Genomic DNA, 24,690 nt, shown 5'->3' on the forward strand with positions numbered 1-24,690 from the left:
GTGAAAACCCACACGATGTTAATAATGTGATTAAGGTGTGTACGTGTCTGTAATGCACTCCGATAACTAAAACAGGAAATACTCCACACGTCTTAATTTGATTTGTGTTTACTTCGAGTACGACTTTAGCCGGATTAAGGTAATCAGTAATTGCGGTTTACTCGGTAGTTTCTTAATCAGAGTATCGTCTTAATCGGGTTAATATCGGATTATTGTTGTCCATGTAAACGCACTGACATTTAACCAGAATTGGTTAGTTGTCTATGTGGAAAACGAATCCTTATCCTAGTGCAGGTTTTGGTAAAGCTGAAGTATAAAGATACAATAAGATTAGGAAAACAGAAGGAAGGACTTACTACCGATACGTATGAATCATATGATTAGCGTTCGTTCATCTGTTTATGGCATATTTGTGTCTTTAGTCTGTCTTTGAGGACTGGACGACAAGGGGAAGTTGATTCCAACACCAGGCCACTACAGGGAATAAATAGTTTTGACGCTTGTCCTCGTTTTGTCTAGAAGTATGGCAGGACAAGCTGAGCTGTACTCGTGGCTCAAAGCTCTCGAGATATTATCTGGGATTTGGCAAGCATCAGGGTTTTAAGCCAAATGCCGCCACCTACAGGAAGCCAGTGGATGAAGCACAGATGTGGAGTGACATGGATGGACTTTGAAGATGATTCTGGATGAGTTACAAGGACTTAATAGCAGAAGCATTAAGACCAGACAGGGGTAAGTTGCAGAGGTCGAGATGAAGAAGGACTGAACCACGATCTTCCTGAAGAGAAAGAGTGAATTCCTGCTTCACACCCAGTATCCCCAGAACAGGCTTTGGATCCAGCACGACCTTGAGCAGGAAGAAGAATGAATGAAAGGAATCTCTGATCTAAACTTTCATTGTGATTTGTCTAGTCTGGCTCCAGCTAGACATGCATCAGTGGACGGAGACCCAGGACCAGCTGGAGAGATTGTATCTCACAGCTCACAGTTGGCTTGGGAACTTCGGGGGATCCCCCGAGGAGGAGTTGGAATCTGTGGCTTGGGGTAGGAGAAATCTTGACTGATGACCTCATCCTGCTTCCACTGTGACACCCATGCAACAAACACCCCCAAGCAAAGGGAAACCGAATGCATGAATAAATCTTGGAAACGTTTTATTTTTTTGAATCTCTAAATTATAAATGACATGAATTCTGAAAATGGGCTTTAATTCATTCCTGTGAGGTCTTCAAATCCAAGCCCTCTTATTCTAAGGACATGGTATTTTACAGTAAGCCAAGTCCCTGGTGGACAGCATGTAACGTCCTAAAGTCTTGACTTCCTTTGTGTGCCGTCCTGTGGGATCTGAGTGTAGGATGTGGAGGCATCATTTGTGTTTAAGCATGCTTCAGGACCGATAATGATCTTCTCTGCGTTTCTGGCTGGTGGACATGCCGGGACAGCTGTGAGCTGTGAAGAGGGCGGATTTGCGTGCGTGTTCTCCGTGCTAAATGATTAAATGGTTAAAAGAGCCCTCGATTGTAGCGGAGCCACATGATCCCCTGGGTCTCGGTGAGGGGGAAGAGGTCCTGAGGCAGCTGCTGCTTCTGGGCAGGGACTCCTTAAGCCCTCTGAGAACGGGGCCCCCTGTGCTCTTAGGTGCTGAAAAGCAGTTATTCAAGACCAAATCCTCTGTGTGTGTGTGTGTGTGTGTGAGAGAGAGAGAAAACGCGAGAGATTCTAACCCATTGGGGTCCCCCTTGTCTGAAATGCACACTGCGACGCCACAGATTCTCTGTAGACGACCGGGAGCAGGTGTCCCAGTGAGCTTTATTAACCCGCTCTCCACGTCTCCTCCATCCGTGTGGTGAATTTAGGCCCCATGGGTACAAGCGTCTCATGTGTAGTCCGTAGACACTCAGTCTGTCCCTGACTGATTCAGACATAAAGAGAGAGCAGCGTGTCTGTGTCCACTGTGACGGCAGCATTCTTGGCCAAGCCCGGTTTAATGCCGCCTTTTCATGCCTTTTATAACTTGATTTGGAGAGAGAGCACTTGGCGTGCTTGCCTCTCACCTCTGTGTTCTCCTCCCTATTATTTATTTATTTTTTCCCCATCGTCCTTGTTTGCTTTTTTTTCCCCTACGTCAGGGCTGTGTTCCTTTCTCTCCACCACATTTGGTGCTCGAGGCTCAGCTGTTCTTGATTGCTCTATTAGACGCAGAAATAAATGCGCATGAATTTAAGAAGAAGATCAGAGAGCTTTCACGGCAAAGGGGTAATCATGTATATGTAGGCGGTTTGATGAGGTGTTCTACACATAGTTAGGAGGGTATAATATATGATAAGCTACAAAGTGTTTTTCATTTCCTTACTCTTTTTTTTTTTTTTTTTTTTTAGTGGAAAGTAGCTTTCTGAGACTGGAGGTGTTAAGCAAGCAAAAGACAAAGAGGCTGTGTGTGTCTGTGTGTGAGGGAGAAAGAGTGGTGGAAAGTTCCAGCAGCATTGCGATTATCACTGAGCAGAGGCCTCCCTCCAGTGGAAAGTGCTTTGTGCAGGTTGATGTGAACGCTGGCACTTGGGCCAGGAAAAGGGAATAGTGATGGAGAGACATTAGTCGGGCCTGCAGTTTGCAGGTTTATTTTTAGAGACTGGCATTTAAAGCTGGGACACTCGGTTCTGCCTGTCTGTTAATGACTCATGTTTGGGGGGGGGGGGGGGTGAAGGCCGCAGCTCAGGCGGCAGCTCAGGCGGCAGCTCAGGCGGCAACAGCAGCAGCGCCAACAGTAACAGCAGCTCTGCTCTCTGGTCTGTGCTGTGTTCTGTCCCACAGCACTGGGCTCAGCCTGGCACCTCCGCCAGCTTTTTACCTCCCTCTGATTTATGGCATGCACTTTTGTTTTCTCCGTTCTAAACTCGCCAGCCTTCGACTGCTGTGCTGTATTTATTTATTTATTAAAAATTTTTTGCACCCTTTTGTTTTTACCTTTTAATGGCACCACAGTGAAACCACAGAACATTATTATTATTATTATTATTATTATTATTATTATTATTATTATTATTTTACATTATCCATTGCTAAATCTAAATCCTGAATTAGATTTATAGCAGGTCTGTGTAATTCGCTTGTTTATTAAAAGGCTAACGACGCCGTGAACGACCCCCACCACCACTACCCCCACCCCGGACCACCTTGTTTCTATTAAAAGCGTAGACCTTGGCCGATGAATGGCTGCTTTGTAGATCTCGACTGAGGAGATGCTTGTAAATTGTACGTTTCCTCTCAGTTCCCATGTTTATGTGGAGTTTACATGACGGCTACATTAATAACGTCTTGCGCTCTTGCCACCTGGCATGTGCATTTCCAAATAAACGAACTCATCTATTAGACACCGTAATCAGACGACACGTCTGGAAGCCCAGCGTCCATCCACGCTTCTCTCGACCACCCGTCAGGGGCTTAAAACCATTTTAATCTCCGTTTGACGTGTCAGGATACGTGCGCCCTGTCGATGCCGCCTCTACCATATTTCAGAGGTTGATATTTTGTTGACGGCGAATCAAGTAATTCCACCAGCTCCGATGAGGAAAACAAGTCAGCACTTTTAGAGGTCGTGGTTTATATGTCAATAGCTCTAACAGATGCCGTGTAAATCTTGGAGGAGATCGCAGAACCGTAAAGACGTTCTCTCGACCCCTGTGGAGCTCAGCGCAGACGTGGTTGGATGAGATGAATGTACTTCTGACTGTCTGACAGCTGTCACTTCACCTAACGTGTTAAACACACATGTGGGAATATTTCTCTCTCTCACGCAGGATTTTCAAACAGGCCTGTCTGATTTGAATTGGATTTGTTTGTGCTTCACCACATTTTCTTTTTTTTTCTTTTCTTTTTCTTTTTTTTTTTTTTTTTGGGTAGCGTGGAGATTGCTGGCATCGGGTAGTGAACTACAACGGCTCTTCAGGGCTGTAAATGTGGGCAGAATGCCCTCCGAGTAAACTTGGTTTCAAGTGTTTTAGATTTTTAATGATGTGTTCTTGGAACTTGGATGTAAATACCCCACTCACCCCCACCCCCACCAAACCCACTCTTCTGAAGCTTTAAAACGTCTTTGTTTGTCCACAGATTTGTTTGTTCATAAATTTTGAAACTTAAAAAAAAAAAAAAAAAAAAGGTTTGGATCTTTTTAAACTTTTTTCCTTTCACTGAGCCACGCATTTTATCATATTAATATTAAATTGCAGCCGTCTTGTTCGCGGAGACAAATGGGGAGGATTACGTCGTCAGACACCGGGCGTACTTTTGAGGGGGGTGAAACATTTTGCCTGAAGGTTGGACGACTCGTCTGATCTAAAGTGTTCTCTGTTCACTTTGAACCGGGGTTCCAAACCTGTTTTGTACGAAACGAACATAAACCAAAACAAACTTTAGTAGGAGCCAGAATGAACTAGCAGCATAATCATCTCAATTCATTTTTATGTAGGCACAATGTTAATTCTGTTCATTTAAAAAAAAAAAGAAGAAAAAAAAAAAAAAAAGAAGTATTTAAATGTGGCTCACAACCAAAAGTATCTGCGCTAGACTATTATGTATGTGTTGCCTTCAGGCTTCCAGATGTCTTTAGAACAAAAGCAAGTCTCTCGTGTGTTCTTTCAATCTACGCATTAGATTTTTAAACATGTGGTGTAGCGTCAGTTATTTATTTATTTTCATTAAACATGAAGAGACGTTTGGTATGCGATACACAACCCATTGTACAGGTTGCTCTGTCTGTATATATTGAATATAATGAGCAGTGATCACAATCTCGTTATTTCCTTCAGCGCTCAATTGGTCAACACTTAAAGGGTGTAATTCAACAGATTTAGCTTTTTGCTGTGTGTGTGTGTGTGTGTGTGTGTGTATGTATGTATGTATGTATGTATATGTGTATATATATATATATATATATATATATATATATATATATATATATATATATATATATATATATATATATATATATATAAAATATGTGTTCATTGTGAACCTTGACATTTTCTTGGGAATTCAGTGAGTGCGGCCTGATGTTAGTCTTTCTCTCAGCGACGAGTAGCTCGTTATTTCTCGTACTCAAAAAAACACTAATCTTGTTTCTGGTACGTGCCATTTTAAATTCAGTAGCCTCTTGTCTGCTTGTCCTTTTTTTAATAATACAAACACAACTGCTGGGTATAAAAGCCGTATAAAGCTACTATTCAATTAAATTAAGCCAGCGTGCATGTATGGGGCGACACGGTGGCGTATCGTTGCTGCCTATCAGCTTCAGGGTCTTTGATTCGACCCTGAGCTCGGGTTACTGTGTGTGTGTGTGTGTGTGTGTGGCATTTCTCATGTTCTCATCATGTCAGCCTGGGTTTTCTCTGGATTTTCCCACCTCCCAAAAACATGCCAGTGGGTAGATTGGCAGCTCTTAATTGCCCCTAGGGGTGTGTGTGTGTGTGTGCGTGCATGGTGCCCTGTGATGGACTGGCATCACATCCAGGTTGTATTCCTGCCTTACACTCCGCGTTCCCAGCGTTCCCTCGTCCCAAACCAAGAATGAACATACAGAATTGGCCAAAATGTTGATCCTGCTGGTTAAGAATTGAGTAAGGTTTGAGTGCAGGAAGCAAAATGATATATTCTTTTGCTCAGGGGGAAAAAAAAAAAAAAACGCTGACAGTTTGTTTCTGTCGTAAACATTTTGTACTGTTTGCATACAGGCCATGTCTGCATTAAGTGTTAATGGCTGCTGGGTACCTAATAGTTATGCAGTAGTGTATCAGTCATGCTCAAAGGCTTGGCTCTATTCAGCCGTCGTGTATGATTATGTTAATACTACTAATAATTCCTTACATTTATATAGCACTTTTCTAGGCACTCAAAGTGCTTTGCATAGTATTGGGGGAGGGAATCTCCTCAACCACCACTAGTGTGTAGAATCCACCTGGATGATGTGACGGCAGCCATAGAGCGCCAGAACGCCCACCACACACCAGCTATTAGTGGAGAGGAGAGAGTGATGTAGCCAGTACAGAGATGGGGATTATTAGGGGGCCGTGATGGATAAGGACCAATGGGGGAATTTACCCCTACGAGAAGTGTCCTAGGATTTTTAACAACCACAGAGAGTCATGTTCATTCGGCATGACGAGCAAAAAATAAAAAAATAAAAAAATAAAAAAGGACTCTTCTTGTCTATAGAATCTGTGCAGAAGAAGAGAAAAAAGCAAGCAAATGAAGAACGCATGCGCTCATGTGCGCGTCTCATTTTTTTTTTTTTTTTTTTTTAAACTTCTGCTTATCTATTTATTATTTCTCGATTTAAAGCTCATTTGCTGTATTTTCCAGTTGAAGGGACAAGAAGACCATTTTAAATAGACCCACAGTGTTGTGAAACATTGCCTAGACTAGTTGGTTTGGCTGCGTCCCAAACTGCATAATAGGGCATTAAATGGGATGAGAAAATAGTAGGCTGCTAGATACTGGTACAGTTTTGACACACTGATCTGTTCAGTAATCTTGTCTTATTTATTTGTTTGTTTATTTATTTAGACACGGGGTTATCTCGTGGTATGGAGAGTTGCTTCTGTTCACCCAGGAGTAGATCGTACGTGCGTGCTGGCAGTCAGCTGTAGTTTTTGCGAGGTGAAGCAGCAGGAGCTGTTTCTAAGTTGCCCTCATGTTTGCCGCCGTTTATTTGATGTGGGCTTGGTGCGTCAACCAGCTAGGTGCAGCTCCATCAATTTGTACATACAGAGGGATTGTGAATCCAAACAAAGGCTGCTGTAATGTTTGATACATTTTTTTTTTTCTTTCATATTTATTTAAAGACACTTTCTTTCCAACATTTCAAAACACATATTTTCTGCATAGTGATCCTAGTATAAAAAAAAATTTTTTCATTCCAGCTAGCGAAGCTCTAAAGTACATTTACAACTAATAATTTCCATTTTACAGCTCAGCAATGCCTGAAGTTTACGGTTACTTTAAATTTAGATTAGAGACAGAATTGGAAATTGAATCAGTCCATTTTTGAACACTGAACACATAAAAGCTTATTATTCTCCAAACTTAAATGCTGTTCAGGTTTACAAGGTTCTACCTGTTTCTTATTAAGCGACGTCTTAATCTTATTAAGGAAACGGTAATAAACTCAGCAGGGAATGATATTTTGAGCCTGCCTGAGCCGATTCTGATCATATATGCTTTTTTTAAATTTTTTTTTTAATTACATTTAAATGTTATTATTCTTGAAAGATCTAAGAGTTTTTCAAATCCGGTGATGTTCCTAAACGGCGCGTTTCATCGTTTTAACATTTTAACAAATGCATTAGAACATACAATAGCTGTTCCTGTGCAAGCACACAAACGTGACTTCACTGGAACGTCCTGGTTATTAAGCGCATCGCTAAAGTCAGTAATATTTAATGCTAATCTTCTCTGATGTTCGCCACGATATTAGCTTTTCCGCCACGCTTAAGACTTTCTAATGCGTCCCCTATGTTTATTGGTTGTAAAACCAGCGAATATAGTACTGTACCTGTTCTGTACACTTACTTTTTATTACTCACATGGAACATATGGAGAACATCAACAGAGAAAACGTCTGAGAACGCCTCCAGTTTACCACGCCGAGGCTTCACGTCCGCGCTTTTGTGTCAGAACAGATATAAAACGATGATGTTGACTGGTGTGTTGTGGTCATTTTGGATGATGATTAGCTGGCAGATTTAAAACCAAGTCTATCTGTGAGGTTTTGTTTTGATTATATATATATATATTTTTTAATATTCCACCAAAAGCCTGCAATAAATAAATGACACCACAGGAGAATAATGTTCTCCCTCAGTATTCAAGTCAGATAGAACCTTATAGTACTGAGCTCACTGTATGTCCAACGTCCCTTTTCTGTCCACAGCCGTCTTTTTAAGAGCCAGTCTCATACTTAATATCAAGGTCCTGAGCCAAAGCAGTCTTTTATTCTGTTTCCAGTTGCTGATCCTCCTGAACCATGTAATCAAGTGCAGCACAGCTCTCATTTACCTGGCTAAGGTGTGTTTGGAGCTGGAACGGTGTAAATATGTGGACTGTCTGAGGGTCTCTTAGGACTGATTAAGCCTGATTAAGATTAAGGAGCTCAGGTTAAATAGTTGACTCCTGATTGAGCGATTATAGCATGGTTAGAGGTTAGTGCAGCAGATCTGCTGGCACGGAGCTGTCGGTTAGTGTTTTCCTTCTCTCATTAGGGGATCTGTTAAGTGTTACTGGACCGGGCCTGATTTTTTTTTTTTTTTTTTTTCTTCCCCCCTTATCCTTCTTATTTATTTGGATCCAGTTCCATTGGAAAAAAAACAAGCCCACAATATTATTGGACTGTTCCATGATATTCTGGATTTAATTAACTGATTTTTTGGGGGTTTTAAAGAGCCATCTGATACAATTCAGACCTGACCTACTTTAATAGAGAACACAAAAGAACACTTAATGGTACTACTTTTCTAGTCTGCATCTACATGTGTGCAAACAAAAGTCATTATCATCATAAATAACAGATTCTGGGAGAGAGAGAAAAAGGGGTGGGGGGAAGGGGGGGTTGTTCTGCCATTCTGAAATGACACTATTCTCATCTTGCTTTAATATGTCTAACTACAAGCACATGTGGAAAACATTCCCCTCTTTTATCAATCTGACATTTAAGTGCATTCTTTTCAACCCTTGTAACATTTGTGGTGAGGCATTTCAAAGGGAGCAGGCTGACATTCCTCACTGTGCCCTCTTTTTTTTTTTTTCTCTCTTTCCCTAAGTGAACACTTTGTGTTCTTTCAGCCCATAACTCGGCCCCTATGCTCATTTAGGACTAAACGTTTTGATGCCGCTACGCTCTCTGTACGTACGCAGTCTTGCTGTCCGAATTTACGAGCTGCTACATGCAATCTTTTGACTCGAATAAATTCTCGCTGCCCACCGGAGCCTCTCGTTTCTCAGCATGAAAAGTGTGGAGGCATCACATTTCCGCTTTGTCATCCCTAATGAGTCGAGGCTGAGCTAGACTCTTAATCCAATAGGCTCGTGTGTTACGTCTGTGTTGTTTGTTCGGCCGCCACCGCTGCACTGCTGCCCACTTCTTTATCTGCCCGTCTGCATGGCTTTCTTTAGTAATTGATTGTGTTTTTCACAGTCGGAGTGAGACAAAGGCTAAGAATGGCAGTTCGGCTTGAGGAATGTTCGCCGGCAGCCATCGATGAACGGTGCCTGCCTTTTCCCTGCAGACTCCCCGTTTGTTTGTTTCGCTTGCCAGTGCAGTCACATCAGCTGCTTCTAGTCGTGCTACTGTACAGTTAATAAAACCCACATCACTTCTGAACAGCAATGTTTTTATTTCCTGCTGTGCAATGGACTGCTCACGACACGAGTTAGTAAGTAAATACTTGTGCGTTCTGTCTTCAGAATCAACAGGGTGTACATACTTTGTAGTGTGTGGGTAGCCCTTGGGGTGTGTTTTTGTTACCAAGAAGAAGTGATGGGTCATGCTAATATGGGTCAGATGTAATCTCCAGCTGAACACAGTACAAATTGCAGAAGGTTTTTTTTTTTTTGTTTTTTTTGTTTTTTTTTCCCTGTGTATGCGAGTGTGTGGTTGTGGCTTGATTGTAGCTTCAGTCCAACATGCTGTGGTCTACTGGTTGTTGCGTCTTGGGCTGAGGAAGTGTGTGTGGGTGGTTGCATGTGTGCTGTTCCCACGCTTTGTAAAGTGTAAGCATTGTCCGTCAGATAGGGGGCGCTCTCTGCCTCTTCAGTTCAATTTAATTGCAGTCACCTAGCACTTCTGTTAATACGGTGCACAAGTCAATGTTGAGTGCTGTGAGTTTGCATTAATGCTTCAATTCATAGCCCGGTTTCTCGTTCGGCTCAACCCACACAAACGCAGTTGGCCACGGTCGTATGAGGAAGAGCCGTGTGGTGTTTTTTTTTTTTTGTTTGTTTTTTTCTTTCCCCCCTTCTATGATGTCCCCCCTCAGTTAACTGAAGCTGCAGAGTCCAGAGCGCACCGAGCCGCACAGCATCGTCTCGAGGAGCCCCGACATGCAGAGCATCCCCAGCACGAGCCTTTTGTTGCCAAGTGTGCAGCATTAGTGTTGCTGAAGGAAGTACTTAAACGTGTACTTATGTGCGATCTCTCCTCGCTTAAGCAGGCCCCCCTGCTGCTCATTTCCTGCTCCCCACCCCCCACCCACAAGCTCATTCTGAAGTGTTGCTTGATGGGCTTTTCCTCCCTGACAGTGTTGCTGGAGGAATGACAGAAGTGCTGCAAGTCAGGGGTGACCTGTTCACTGTGCTAAAGCAGCTCCGCTAATAGAACCTGAACATCTGATCACTTTCACCAGGGCCCCTGTGTTTTCCTTCTGATCATGTGTGTATACATACACACATTGTATGTATGTATGTATGTATGTGTGTGTGTGTATATGTATGTACATGAGTGTGTGTGTATATATAAACTCTCTCTCTCTCTCTCTCTCTCTCTCTTTCACTATATATGTATGTGTGTGTATTTTTCTATAAAAAATTATATCGGTGTGTACACCAACACCATGTATACACATAACACCTATACACCTGCTCATTCATGCAGCTCTCCAATCAGCCTGTCATGTGGCAGCAGCTCGGTGCATAAAGTCATCTAAATACAGATCAAGAGCTTTAGTTATTGTTCACATCAAATATCAGAATAGTTAAAAAAAAAAAAAAGTGACTTCGACCGGGGCATGGTTGTTTGTGCCAGACAGTCTAGTTTGAGTGTTTCAGAAGCTGTTGATCTCCTGGGAGTTTCCAGATGGCAGTAAATTAGGTGTGATCTGTGCAAAAATGACCAACATTTGAATTTGTTCCATTTATTGTGCAAATCACTGAGTTCGGCTCACCCCTGACGATTATATTGTTTGCATATGTCTATTTTATGTTAGCAGTGCTATCCCAAGAATTTCTCATGCCAGTAAATTAGGTGTGATCTGTGCAAGCGTTTGAATTTGTTCTCGACTTCCATCTCATCGTGCAAATCAGTTGGAGAAGAGGCTAAAAGTCCAGCTCACCCCTGACGATTACATACTTGCATGTTGCAGGAAAGCTATCTTAGCGCGTTCTCAAAGTCCTTGTTATTATTTACTTTCCTGAAATAATGCCCAGATAGCATGCTGTGCACCACGCAAGTGTGCACGCTACGTGCAGAAGTACAGTGCACATGCACTTTTATAGATGGCTTGCTGCCCTCCGGCACAAGGCTACAAGTCCTCTATTTCCTGTTTACAATGTATGAGGTTTCCTGTTCTCAGTGTCTCTCCACTGGTTGGTATTGTGGTTTTGCATAGATGCTCTGGACAGGCCCTGTGCAAAAATGAAACGCTGATCTTTCTCGATCTTTTGCAGTAATCAAATGTGGTTTAATTTTGCTGCCTGGGTTAAAAGATTTTTTTCATCGAGTCATTATTTCCTTTCTTCCTTTTGCCATAGGTTTGAAGAAATAGTCAAGAAGTTTAAAGTGGAGTACCATGCTGGCGGTGCCACCCAGAACTCTGTGAAAATTGCCCAGGTTTGTCTTTCCTTTTTTTTTTTTAAACAAACAAAAAAACGGTACATCCAGCGTGAATCATTCCAGCCCAAACATGTCAGTGAAAATGACGTACTCGCATCATTATGTTGGACCGTCTGGGCACACCACAGTTCCTTGAATAAAACATGAAGATAAGTTCCAGAGCCTACAGCTTTGTTGCTTTAACAGTGGTGACTAGAGACTATCTGAGGCAATCTAGAGAGATTATCTTATTGAGGCAATATGTGTGGTTAGTGATTACTGACAGCCCTTTTACTTTGAAATAGAAGCTTTCTAAAGCCCTTCCTGAGAATGCAATGATGAGAGCTGTTCGAGTATTACTCCTAGTACATGATAAATTGATTTTAAGGTGCAAGGTGTAGTTAAGTCGGCCATTTAAATCCTCAGCGAGGCCATCACATTAACTGCAGAAGCCTAAAAACTCTCCGAGCTCATTCAGCATGAAGTTCATCTCCATGTAAAGGCTTTTTCAGAGTAATGACTGAAATGATTTCATTTCCCTGGTGACCCATCAGTGCTGTTCTAGCACAAAGGAGAAGAAGAAGAAGAAGAAGAGCGTGCACGGTTAAGCTGATGCTCTGAGCACTGATTTGGCCGTGTTTCGTTCTTTAACACAGGGGACCAACACAATGCCATCGCTATTATTCCAGGTGGCTGATAAACTGTGCGCTGAGATCTTCTTCGCTCTCTGTAACTCAAAGCGGTCAGTCTTGCTGAGGAGAAATGTTTCACTGGTTTCCCTGTGCCGCTGACTCGGATCCAAATCCAGTGATTAATTGCAACTCGAAGCCGTTTACTCCCAATGTACGCCTCGTCCTGAAACGAGACGGTCGTCGTTTGGGCACTAGCCAGAGAACGCAACTGCACTTTCATTACTTTATTGCTTGAATCTTTAGTCTTGTTAAGCACATTTATTACGACCAGACATGGTCTCATCAAAGGACGGACAGGACCGGTTCCTCATTTAAGATGCTCTTGATCCAGCGTTCATTCGCCTAAGTGGATTAAGATGAAATGAGCTTGTGATTGTACCTGTCCTGTCAAACACAGTGTCGGTCACTGAAGCTGATTTAGAGCAAAGCTTTGGTTAAAATGCTGACCGTCCTGCCTTTGAGTAGCACAAAACAAAAGTCCTGTCTTCAAGAGATCACACCCTTGAATCCAGACAAGGCCGGAAACAAAGGGGGCGAAATTAGCCATGCACTCTGAGTGGGAGGAATGGCATACGATCACGGCGACACTAGCTGAATGTAAACGTCTGTGAGGTCATGTATGTGGAAGAGGGTGGATATCGATATCATCCGGGTGTGTTACGCTGCCGTGTGACTCGCGTGTCTTGGAGGAAGCATGCTAGCCTTCACCATCCCCAGTTGGTACGTGTTGTACACTCTATGGACAAGAGTATGTGGACATCTGACCATCACATCTATATTAGGATCTTTCCCAAACACAGTTGTTAGCACACAATTGTATAGGATGTCTTCGTGTGCTGTAGCATTTGCAATTTTCCTTCACTGGAACTAAGACGCCCAAACGTGTTCCTGTCCCCTGTGCACAAACCGAGGTCCTTGAAGATGTGGTTTGCCAAGGTTGGAGTGGAACTTGAGTGTCCTGCACAGAACCCTGAACTCAACCCCATTAAACACCTTTGGGATGAATTGGAACATTGACTGCACCCCAGGTCTCTTCGCCCAAAATCAGTGCCTGGCCTCAGTAATGCTTTTGTGTCTGAACGAGCAACGTTGAGCATGAATGTTGAGGATGTTAAGCGGCAGTTTAATTAGGCAGCCGAGTGTGAGAACTCTGCAGCACCTGGTAAGCCAGGAGAGATGCAGCCCGTGTGTGTCAATGTTCTAGAAAATGAGCTTTCAGACTTGATGATAATGGCTCCCATCTGAGCACATGTCAAAGCACCGGTTGATGATGAGGTGTCCAATCGAAGCCTTCGGGTATAACCAGGTGGCAAGGGAGGAGGTGCGTTCTGCTTCCGCTACCTGATCAATATAGGCCCATTTACCCTACAATAAACTTCATGAACCCTCTCAACACCGATTTATTTTATGAATGCAACTGTCACCTTTTAAAAATATAAATAAATAGATCAAATTGGAGCCGTAGGTAGAGCTTTTATTCCTGAACTTTCCACTGATAACATATTTGTTGTCATTGGGTTGTTTTTGAGTTATTGAAGTTTGGATTGAAGCCACCTTCGAGTTAATAACTATACAATAACAGGGCTTGCGCGTATTTAAAAAAAAATTAATAAATAAAAAATAATAATAAAAAGGCACGATAAATACAACAACTTTGAAAATTCTTTTTATTTTTAAAAACCCTCTGGCTATGCTTCACAGACCCCTAGGTGTTCTTGGACCCCACTTGAGAAGTATTGCTCTAAAGAACTCTCCAGAGAGGTGCACGGGAAGCCCACAAATATCTTAAAGCAGAGTACTCCTGTCGTCAACATTTTAGTATGATCTGCAACCTTAACACCCCCATGTCGACTCAGGAGGGACTTGTTCATTAGCAGATTAGGTGATGTGTTCGAGAGAAACATGCCGGACGCATGTGCTTCAGGACCAGGGTTATGAATTGCTGGTTTAAACCATTTCATCTTCTAACCCATGCCTGTTCCCTGCTGCACCCACTTCAGAAAAGCCTTGGATTTTTATTTGAATTTTATTAATGGCAGAGCTGTAAACCTTTTCTGCATCGTCCTTTGATGTGCCCGAATTGGTGACTCCATGTAGGAGAGAGATGTAGTTTTATTCTGACGTTGCCCCCTCATGCCCTCGAGGGCCAGAGCAGATGAAGGCTCCCACCTGCCAGGAAGAACGTTCTCCCATTCTCTTTAAGCAGTACAGCAAAGGGAACGCAAGCACTGTTCTGGAGCCCTGAACATCAAAGCATGGACAGTGATTGCCAAGCACCCTTCGACCAGCTCTGTTACATGTACACACACCCCTAGTGGGCTCTTCAAACAGTTGAGTGTGAAAGTGGAGGCCTACTGATGCCTGGTACCAGAAAGCACCAAATATATATGCAGTAGTCTCAAAAAAGTTCACTTCATTTCTCTATTAGGATTTTTATATGATTTTTTTTCTTAAAGGTGTACACCAATGTTTCAACCTCATGTGTATGTGTAGCATATGTACTATTGCCCCAAACAACATTTTGACACAGATTTCCATTAAACGTGAGCCGTTGATTAATGGCTTTCTGTTCTTTTCTCCTAAGGGTACTTGTTAGCGCAGTCAATAAACGTTTATTTGAAACACATAAAATGTGTTGGGTTTTTTTTTTTTTTGTAGAACACTTTCAGAAAGTCTGCAGTCAAGTATTTGAAAATTAAGCTCTGTTCTTTTAGAGGTCCTTTAAGAGATGGTGCTACTTTGTCAGATGAAATAATTTGTACTTGGGCATTGCCAAGGGAGCTGCTATATTACACCCATGCTGCAAAATGTAATAAAACTACATAATAGCTTTAGTATGAATTTCTCTCATGTTTGTTTCATCTTAAACCTTTTATTGGTAGAATGTAAGGGCTGTACGTTTGAATATGTGTTTATGTACTTTAAACGCTTAGAGTTTTAACAAGAGAGACATGAAACACGACTGACCATGCTGTTATAGAAAAAAAACAGTCCATGATGTGGTGGTGTGGATTATTTTCCAATAGCAGCACATGCTGAAGTGTGTTGTTTTCTCTTTTTATACCATGGTCTTGTCTGAATACTCGATTCTGATTGGCTGGAAGGTGTGCGTTAAAACCATATATAATACCACAGGTAGTTCCAGTCAGTTTGATCACTGTTCTAAATGAACATGCTGCCTATAAACAATTGTAACCATAGTAACATACAGTTAAACTCGCAGCTTCAATCAAATAAATGTAATCTAATCTCAGTACTTTATCTCCGTGTACGATTTAGAGCAGGCAGAATTCCAGATTGTACGAGCCGTATATAAAATAACTAGTAATACTGATAAAAACTTCATTTTTATATAGCGCCTTTAAAGCAGCTTCTCAAGGCACTTTATACGATCAGACAATACCAAGAAAATAAAAATACACAGATAAAAACAAAAAACAGACTTGAATACAAAGTGGTTAAAACTATTAAGAAAAAGCTAACCTAAAAAAAAAAATATCGTTTTTTGGTTCGATTTAAAAATGTTCAAATTGTGTGCATCTCTAATAATTCTGTGACTCTCTAATGAAAATTAACCATAACGTTTATCCTGTTGGTCACAAATCGTGTAACGCCACAGCAATTTGCCGATTTTTAACAATTTTGAAATTTATTAATGAACAACGCGATTCTTTTTAGCGTCTTTCCGTTGCTTTTAATGTGGTGAGGAAAGTTAGTTCCTGTTAGCATGTTATCACTTATGTTGTAGCGGCTCATCAGTCTCACGCGCTCTCTCTCTCTCTCTCTCTCTCTCGCTCTCTCTCGATTCTTAAAGTTAATAAGACAAAAAACAAAGCTCGTCATGTTACTGAGAAACCTGAAAGTGCAAGGTCCACTGTCCTGAAGACTTTCCTGTGGCAGAAAACCTACTGTCAGTTACAAAGCACTGACCCCAAAGACTAAATAAACATCTCCTAACTTCACCTTTATCAACAATTATAGGTTTTTATTTGTTAAAGTAGAACACTGTTTCTTAATCCTGTTGTTATTATTATTATTATTATTATTATTATTATTATTATTAGGCTTGGATTATGTAGGTCATCTGCCAAGACGTAAGCGAGCTGTTACTATAGAAACAATAACGTCAGAATTTAATATGAAATATTTAAACGAAAGCCGTGTTCTAGAAAAATAATTCCATGCTCGAATTCGAACTGGGCTGTGGTGTAAAGATGCACCAGATGGAGATCTGGTTGAAAATTTTTGTATTTCTTTCTAAATTTATCTTCATCCTAAGTCCAGTTTTGTTTTGTTTTTCGTTCTAATGGTACATCTTGCCCTTTTTCGTTTTTGTGAGCAGGATGTTTAAGTTTCTTCCTCCTCTAGCTTAAAAAAAAAAATAATGAAAATACAAACAACTGTGAGGGACCAGATCTGAGTCATACAGGCTCATGTACTCGCTTCATAGTGTAAGGAGAACATTTGCTGCAGAGTCAACGTTTTTTTTTTTTTCTTTTTTTCTTTTTCATTTGCATTTGCATGACTTCCCTTTATTATACCCATGTATTACAATCCACATTAGTACGTAGTAAAAAGAATCGGGAGGCGGTGAAATAAATGAATTTGAATGTGAGAAATTGGATCGCAGTGTATATACACATGACTCGACAGACAGCATTCCTATTAATAATCAAATTAGTCCGATGCGGTTTAAAAGCTTAATAAAACGTTGAACGGTAATTTCCAAGTTTTTCCTCTTATAAACTTTTTCAACCAGTCATTTTAGACGTGTTAATTTCTTTTCAGATGTTTTGTGTAGACCCAGCACTTGGCGTAGCTTGCTCTGGGTGGAGGGGACAGAGTGCATCAAGCTTGTGTAATTAAAACATTTTGGCAATGTTTAGACCAGTAAAATTACTGAGAAAAACATCTGACTCTCTCTCTGTAGAGTGCGCCAAATGAATTCAGGCTGTTGCTCGTATTAATTATTCAGTATCTTTACATCAATTCTGGGGTTATTGCAGATATCTCTAGCACATAGACAGGCACCTTAGGAGTTAGTTTTAACAAGCTGCCTACAGAGATATCTTTGTTTTTTCGCTCCTTCTATTCTCAACCACTTCTACTCAACTTTTTTTTTTTTTTTTTTTCCTTCCCAGACATCATTGGCCCATGTCTCCTTTGCAGATTATTTTCAAGCGTACCGAGGGGGCCCAACCTTGGAATCAAGCTGGAGTTTTTATTTATGTTTTATTAGAAACACATGTGCACTGTGTAGTTGGAACTCCTCTACGCAGAAAATCACTTAACTGTCTTCAGCACACAAACTGCCTTTCCCAGTTCATATTTTTGCACGGAAACTTAAATCGGGGGAAGGCCGGTGTCTAGAAAATGAAAACGTTCCATGACCTCATGTTTGACTTGGTGTTTTGCTTTCTTTTAAATAAGGCCCAATGTTCAATCAACCTCCTACTTGATTGATAGATTATATCTCTCCCCCCCCCTTTTCACCACCGACTCGTTGCCAGTGCGAGTGGAGAGAAATGGCAAATGTTAGACGTGTATGAGACGTGGCCTGGGCACGAGCGGAAATTTCAGTGGAAAGCTGGGGAAATTCACAAACCTCTGAAGTCAATTTGGCCCCTGAGATTCTATAAACAAGAGGCCTAGCAGGGAACCCTAAACTCTTGTGGTGAATGGCAACAACATCTGTGTCTTATATTCACTGCTGCACATAAGAGTAAGTCCGAGATTGCCTCGATATCTTGCTGTCCGATTGTATTTCAGACAAGCCTGTAGGAAGATTTAGGCGCGTGTGTTTGTTTGTGTGCGAAACCTCTACCTGTTCTGCCTGCTTCTCTTCTGCGTAGGGCTTCACCGAATGTTTTTATAGCTATAGCGAAGTGCAGCGGCTGATTAATGACTGTGACATTGCTGCAGGTAGAGAGGCGGATGTAATTTGCAGCGTGAGGCTGAAGTCCAGCTCTGTCGTTAAGCACGTTCTTCCACTCCTCGGACACAAGGTTAATTGAACGTTACCGTTAAAAAGCCACTGCTAGTTTTCAGGTGGCTCAGTTGCTGAGAGCTGTTTATTTCCATTCTAAGGAGGGGAAGGGTCACAGACAATTAAGCCCCTTCAAAAAAGTGAGGGGGATACACATACGCCTGTGCCTCCATCCACACCTTTGCATTCCAGCAGTGCAATGGAGCAACAGCCATTTCCGTCTGCTACGTCGAGTGGGCCAACAAGTTACAGGTTACACCCAGATGTTTTGTGTGAATTCTCACAAGCTTCTAGTGAAATCACACCTTTTCCTCTACCTCATCTCTCTCTCTCACTTGTCAGTTGCTTGTTTTTTCCTCCGCTCCTCCCTCAGGTCTTTGATTTTACTTCGCAAGCCAGGGTGGAGTAAACTTTTACCTTTTGGTTGTTCTGGCTGTCCAGTACACAGGCCTTTCGAAGCCCGGAGCACATGTCCAGCATCATAGCTAATCTTTTCCCCACTGTTACCCATGCAAGTGTGAGCGAGCCCAGTGAATAAGAACCAGCTCTAATATGAAGTTTCATCAGTCCTGAGGCCTCCCATCAGGGACCACATTGCCCCCAAGCACTTTCCTGACCTCTTCATTTGAAAGGCTGGTTGATGCGCTAGTTGATTTCCCATCGCTGTTCACAATCGATGTGTTTTGTGTGATTTATATAAATCCATAGTGCACAGTGTTTTCTGATTATTAAGGTATGCCTCTAACACACTTTGTGTTAGTGTTGAAAAATGGCTGTACTGTCATAGACTTACAGCATTCCAGCACACACTTGGCATTCACGCTTTCCAATTATATGTCTTCAATAATAATGCTGCGTTCAGCTTACCTTGAAAGTTTGAACTCATGAACACGTCATTTTTGGACCTCCATGCGTTCAAGGTACGAATTGGGAGAAAGACATGGAAGCCTCTATGTTTGCCTTTTGGTAGCTGCAATCTGGCCAGCTAATGTTCGTGATGAGTGACGTATTCTCTTCAGACCAGCGAACTGTATAGTCAACGCAATAGACTCAATAGACTATTATATATGCATGTTGATTGATGTAAAGCATATACAGCATAGCTCATTTAAAATGAAAGAAGCGCTACTTTGTTTACTGTTGATGTTTACATGTTGGTATGATGTCATGTGCTGAATGATGTCATGTGCTGAGTTGAGGAGATCTTCCTGACTTTCGGAATTCCAAGTTGAAGGGATTTTTTTTTTTCCCTTTGGTTTTTCCTAGTCAGTAGGTACGCACTTTAGACAAACGTATCATGATGCGCATCATCGCAACCACAATAACATAACATAAATAGACCTTGTCTCATACCTCACTTTGATTTATTTGCAACTACGGACTGTAACCCACCTGTTTTTTTTTGTTTTTTTTTCTTGCAGCAGTTTGTCCGCACCGCTCTACCTTGCCCATCAATAAAAAAATGGATCACCATACAACTACCATTGACCAGATATTTGGGGGACCATTCTCAATGTCAATAACACTAACATTATAGTGGTATGATGACATGAGTTGTGGTGGAGGTGTGAGCATTTCATATTTAGCAGCAGTTCTGGGATTTTCTGGGAGTTGAACAATGTTCGTTTGCATTTTGGGAAATCGAGCTACGTTCTATAAATTCATTAGAAAATATCTTGGGCAGGTGCAGGTAAAAAAAATATCTGGTGGGTGGGTGGGATTGGTCAGAATGTGCAGGAATTAAAAAAAAAAAAAAAAAAGAAATGTCCTGTTCACACCTCTAGTCTCTTATATCTGTCTCATCTTAAGGCCTTTATTATTATTATTATTATTATTATTATTATTATTATTATTATTATTATGTATGCAATATAGATTTGAATTCACACCGTTATAGCTGCCATTAAACATCCAACATAAGTGAAAAGAACAAGAACATCAATATGTGATAGGTGAATATAAAGTTTCGATAGCTAGAGATTAAGTTGAACACTGTAAAAATAGTTTTACTTAATTGTAAGAACCAATTTTCCTTAATGCTAAGCTCTTAAGTTATTTTTGTTCTAATGAGGACGGTTACTTCTCCTCCTCAGTGTTCGAAGTTCCTTGTTTCAAAAGCCATGCTATCCATTCGTGATTTTACGGTGTGAAGCGTGTCCTCATCGACACCAGTCTGCATTAGTCAAAGAAAACCTTTTTTAACTTTCCATTTGCGTGCCTTCTATTTATTACACTCATCTAGTGAGTGTCATAGTATGTTTTGTATACATAGTAACTTCTATTTATTACACGGTAAGTATGTAGAAACTAAGTAACACTTAAAAATAAAGACATTGAGTCAACTGCAGACCTGTGGTTAAGAACCGAAACTTGCACGTGTGCTGTACTGGTACACTTGCACCAGCACAGCACACCCTTTCATGCCGGTGTCACTGTGCTGCGAAAATGGGTTAAGCCCAGAATCATACCTGCTTTTATGGTGCTCTCTTTTCTTTTATGAAGAGGGCAGTAGAGGGCTGACAAATTGTGCACAGAGACGCATGGGCTACAGTCAGGAATTGTATACCTACAAAGTGCACCTTTTATGGTAGGTATAACCGAGAAACAGGACCTACTGTGTCCAAGGCCTTAACCAGGGTTAAAAATTTTCATGACCTTCTTAGGTTACATTTTTCTTCATTCCAAAAACGGCTCAGACTCGATACAGTATAAATTGAGTGAATTTTGGTTTGTAGTTATCGGTCTCTGTGTATATGTTTGTCCTGCTTTTCTTACTTGATTCTCATGGATTATTGGGGGGGGGGGGACCATACGTTTAAAAATGCCAAGTATCCCCCACATCTGACTCGGAGTACATCGAGTAACATTATTGTGATCAACTAACGTCACTGCAAGTAGCAATCTAATTTGGCCAGCAGGGTCGTGAGCAGTTTAGAAACTCATCATGTGTTCCTGTTTTAACTGTAATATTTATAGCATAGCTGTGTCAAATGTTAGCCTGTAATATGCCAGATACATACAGTCAGGTTGTGTAGTGGATACCGAGAGCTTGAGAGCTAAGCATAGTGGGTAATTAGGTTTATAAGTAAACCTAAAGTATGCTCAATCCGAGGATGCTCCAAGGTCGAGCTGAGGATGTGATAGTCACTGCGAATGGGTAGTTTTTCCACATAGTACTGCAGACTATATTCTGTCACCATGTTATCAGGACATCACCGTTTCCATATATTAAATTCGACAACTGGAATGTTAGAGGTTTAATAAAATAAATAAATAAATAAATAACCGTCTGAAAGTACCAAGGTGGGACATCTGTGTCCTCATAGCTAGTTACAGTCATGATTGCCTCATATTGATAAAAGTAAAAAAATAAATAAAAAAAAACAGCAAAAGCATGAATAGAGTTTTGGAGTGGAAATTGTCAACTTGGGTGTGACGAGTGTCTAAAATGGGCGGCGTTAGAGCTTGCCGAACCGCTTTATGGAGGCATTTCCATAACCGAAGGGCTATTCTTGAGAGACCGTAGTTATCCAAGCTGCTTCTGTTTGTACATCTAGCCTTGTGTATTGCCGCGTGTTGTCATACAGAATGCTAGCACCAGACATATTTAGTGTAACTGTATTAATGCAGTGTCGGTAGGAATGAGAAATGAGGCCATGGTGCTGGACTTTGCTGTAGCTTTGAAGGTGTTGATTAATTGACGAAGCCGACACTTGCTCCTCCCTTGAAATTAGACTCTGGTTACTTGTTAGTACACGTGCCATTTAAGCCTTCTGCTTCAGTGTGTGACATTTTCTACTACACAATATGTTCTAGTATTGTTGCAAAGGCCGTAGAGATGATTCAAGCCTGAAGCCACTGCTAAAAGGTCGAAGGCAGTGATACGCACATACGCACACCCGTACGCGTGTGTATTTATAGACGCAGTCTTTTTCGGATGTGACAAATGGTGATGAACGCAGAGCTCTTAGATCCTTCCAGCACTTAGTGTTACGTGACATAGCGAAGGTGACGCTTCCCCCGCATTATGAATAATGATTAACTGCAGGCAACCGCCAAGAAGGGCTTGGTGGGGGAAGATATAAATAGACTCTGTCTTTTGTTCGTTCGCTCTCGAACGTGCTAAAGAGGGGGCTGATTCTGGAGGAGGAAGCAATGAGGCATGAAGAATATGGCAGAAAGGGACCTTTTTCTGCGTGTTACTAACAAACCTACACAGAGACACTTGTCGCCAATCATTTGCATACGCACAAGCATGTTCCGATGTGCAATAATGCTTGACCCTTTACATGCATTCAGACCGAGGTTCTGCCAACGGCATGCGAGAAGTGTTGAGCAACAGTGAAATGTGTTTAGTGACAGGAAAAGCCATGCACTAGCAAAGCATCCAGCTCATGTTTTACTGACAGCGAGATTTAAAGGCATCAGTTATCTCCTAAACTGATTATAGATGGAGCCTTCCAACCTTCAGACAGCATGTAGTTTATTGCATTGGAAATAAATATGGAAAATAACACTGGGGTATATAATGGGATGATGGGCGTCTGTCATCTCAGTGAATATGGCTAATGAGGTTTTGTTTTTGTGTTGTTTTTTTTTTGTTCATTGAGAGATGCCTTTCTTAGAGCTTAAAAGGAGCTCGTAGTGTTTTAATGATGGGTTGATCTAGGAAATTAGATAAGCTTTTATTTTAATTGGCGCACGAACCAAGTCTTGCATTTCTCAATATAAGCAACTCTAGAGTCAATCAATGGGCTTAGTTACTGGTAATGTGGTCGTAATTCTCACTACTCCCTTCGTCAAATTGACTGCAGCTCTAAGTCTTAATTAAAGCACTTCTTCATTTAAGATCAGAGCTTTGGAGTGCAATTTGTGGCTGTGCTCCGATCCAGTCGAATAATAATAGATGGGGGGGGGAGGCCCTGCATCATGCGCCTAGGTGGGAAAATCAGAGTCATGACTAAAGCTCTGATAACACGCCGGATACTCATAGTCTGTTGGCTGTGTACATTTCCATATCACTCAATTTAGTCCCAGAGATGCACTCATAGCCGGTGGGGAGATGAGCAGATTGAATAGTCATTCGTAAGTAGGTACTGAGATGTTTGTTGATTAACATTACTGGCTCTAGGGAGCTGGCGGAGCTTGATTTGTGTCATCTCCCTCCCAATGATTTGAATTTAGATTGAATGAGACATATTGGCACGAAATGTGGCCGCCTCATGTCCCCAGGGTGCACGTTCGCTCTTACACACACATACGCACATATATACGTAGAATTTTTTTCTACCTTTTTGTTTTTGACAGCTGCCATCACGTGCTTGCTTCAGCCAGAGCTTTAATGCCCTTGGGTTTCTGAAATGCTTGGTCCTGTCTATGCTGTTGTAATGCTCTGTTATAAACGATGAGCAGCTTTTGTAGCCTTGTTGTCAGTATTCATGACATGCCATCTTGCTAAGCACTCAGGCCCCCAGTGACTCTTATTACCGGAGTACTAATAAAGCTGTTGATTTGGCCTCAGGATGGCCTCCTGATATAGTATAGACTGTCCTTTCTAAATCCTAATATCATTGTTGGATTTTTCCTCTTTCCACGCCCAGGACATGGTCCAGGATATGACTCATTTCCCTCCTGTTTGGTTATCCATAACAGTGCGAAGCGTCTTGGATCTTTTTGGAATGTCATCCATCATAATGACGGTACATTTTCCCTCCATTAGCGTCATTATGTTGGTGGAAGAATGTACTTCGCTCATAGAACCTCACAGAAATCCCAGAATGCATTTAGCCACAGGAAAAGATCTCCAGGAGCAAAGCAGCATTTGCTTGACAACCATGATGGCCTCTTTAGCTGCAGTGCCTTCCCAACCTCTGTTATCATGTTTACATGTCTCTGGGTGGTTCTTTACCCACTCCTGAGGAGGAACCCATAACTAATCAATGATGGATGTCAACATAGACAGAGCTGCAATTACACAAGAAGTCACCCTTTAGGGCAGTCCCGCTGTTTTCCCTGTTAAAGTCTGCTCATTTAAGGGTGGAAATGCTTTGTATTCTGGGCATGTGTTTGCACTTTTGGAAATGATGTCTCTAAGCAGTCTGTGAGGAGGAGAAGAAAGAGGACATTAAATGTGCTGATTCTGTGTGAACATTGGGGGATCACGGGAAAGAAAGAGATCAACTAACGGCTCTGGATTTATTGATCGAGTCATTATGATCCAATGGCCGTTAGTTGTATGCTCATTTGGCTGCTTAGATTATTAGGACTATTTCACATTACCACTGAAACAGTACAACTCCTTATACATCATCCACATAGAGGATGAACTGACATCTGTCGAGAACCGATTAAATTTGAAAGTAAGAGTTTTTAAAATGTAGTGCATGAGACTTCAGCACCTACTGACAGCTCGTCCTAGGGTGCAGGAAAAATGGGCT

The 24,690-nt window shown here is 41.5% G+C and overlaps 1 protein-coding gene across 5 annotated transcripts in view; it reads left to right on the forward strand.

The window, feature by feature from the left end:
- Positions 1-24,690, forward strand: part of adka (adenosine kinase a) — a 158,074-nt gene that overhangs the window by 28,382 nt on the left and 105,002 nt on the right. For all 5 annotated transcript variants that reach the window (XM_047154099.2, XM_017463734.3, XM_017463735.1 and 2 more), the window contains one exon: positions 11,515-11,593. In XM_047154099.2, the coding sequence (XP_047010055.1) occupies positions 11,515-11,593 (79 nt within the window). The remainder of the gene's footprint in view (positions 1-11,514; positions 11,594-24,690) is intronic.

This window comes from Ictalurus punctatus, chromosome 3 (assembly GCF_001660625.3).
Source record: "Ictalurus punctatus breed USDA103 chromosome 3, Coco_2.0, whole genome shotgun sequence".
Lineage (NCBI taxonomy): Eukaryota > Metazoa > Chordata > Actinopteri > Siluriformes > Ictaluridae > Ictalurus > Ictalurus punctatus.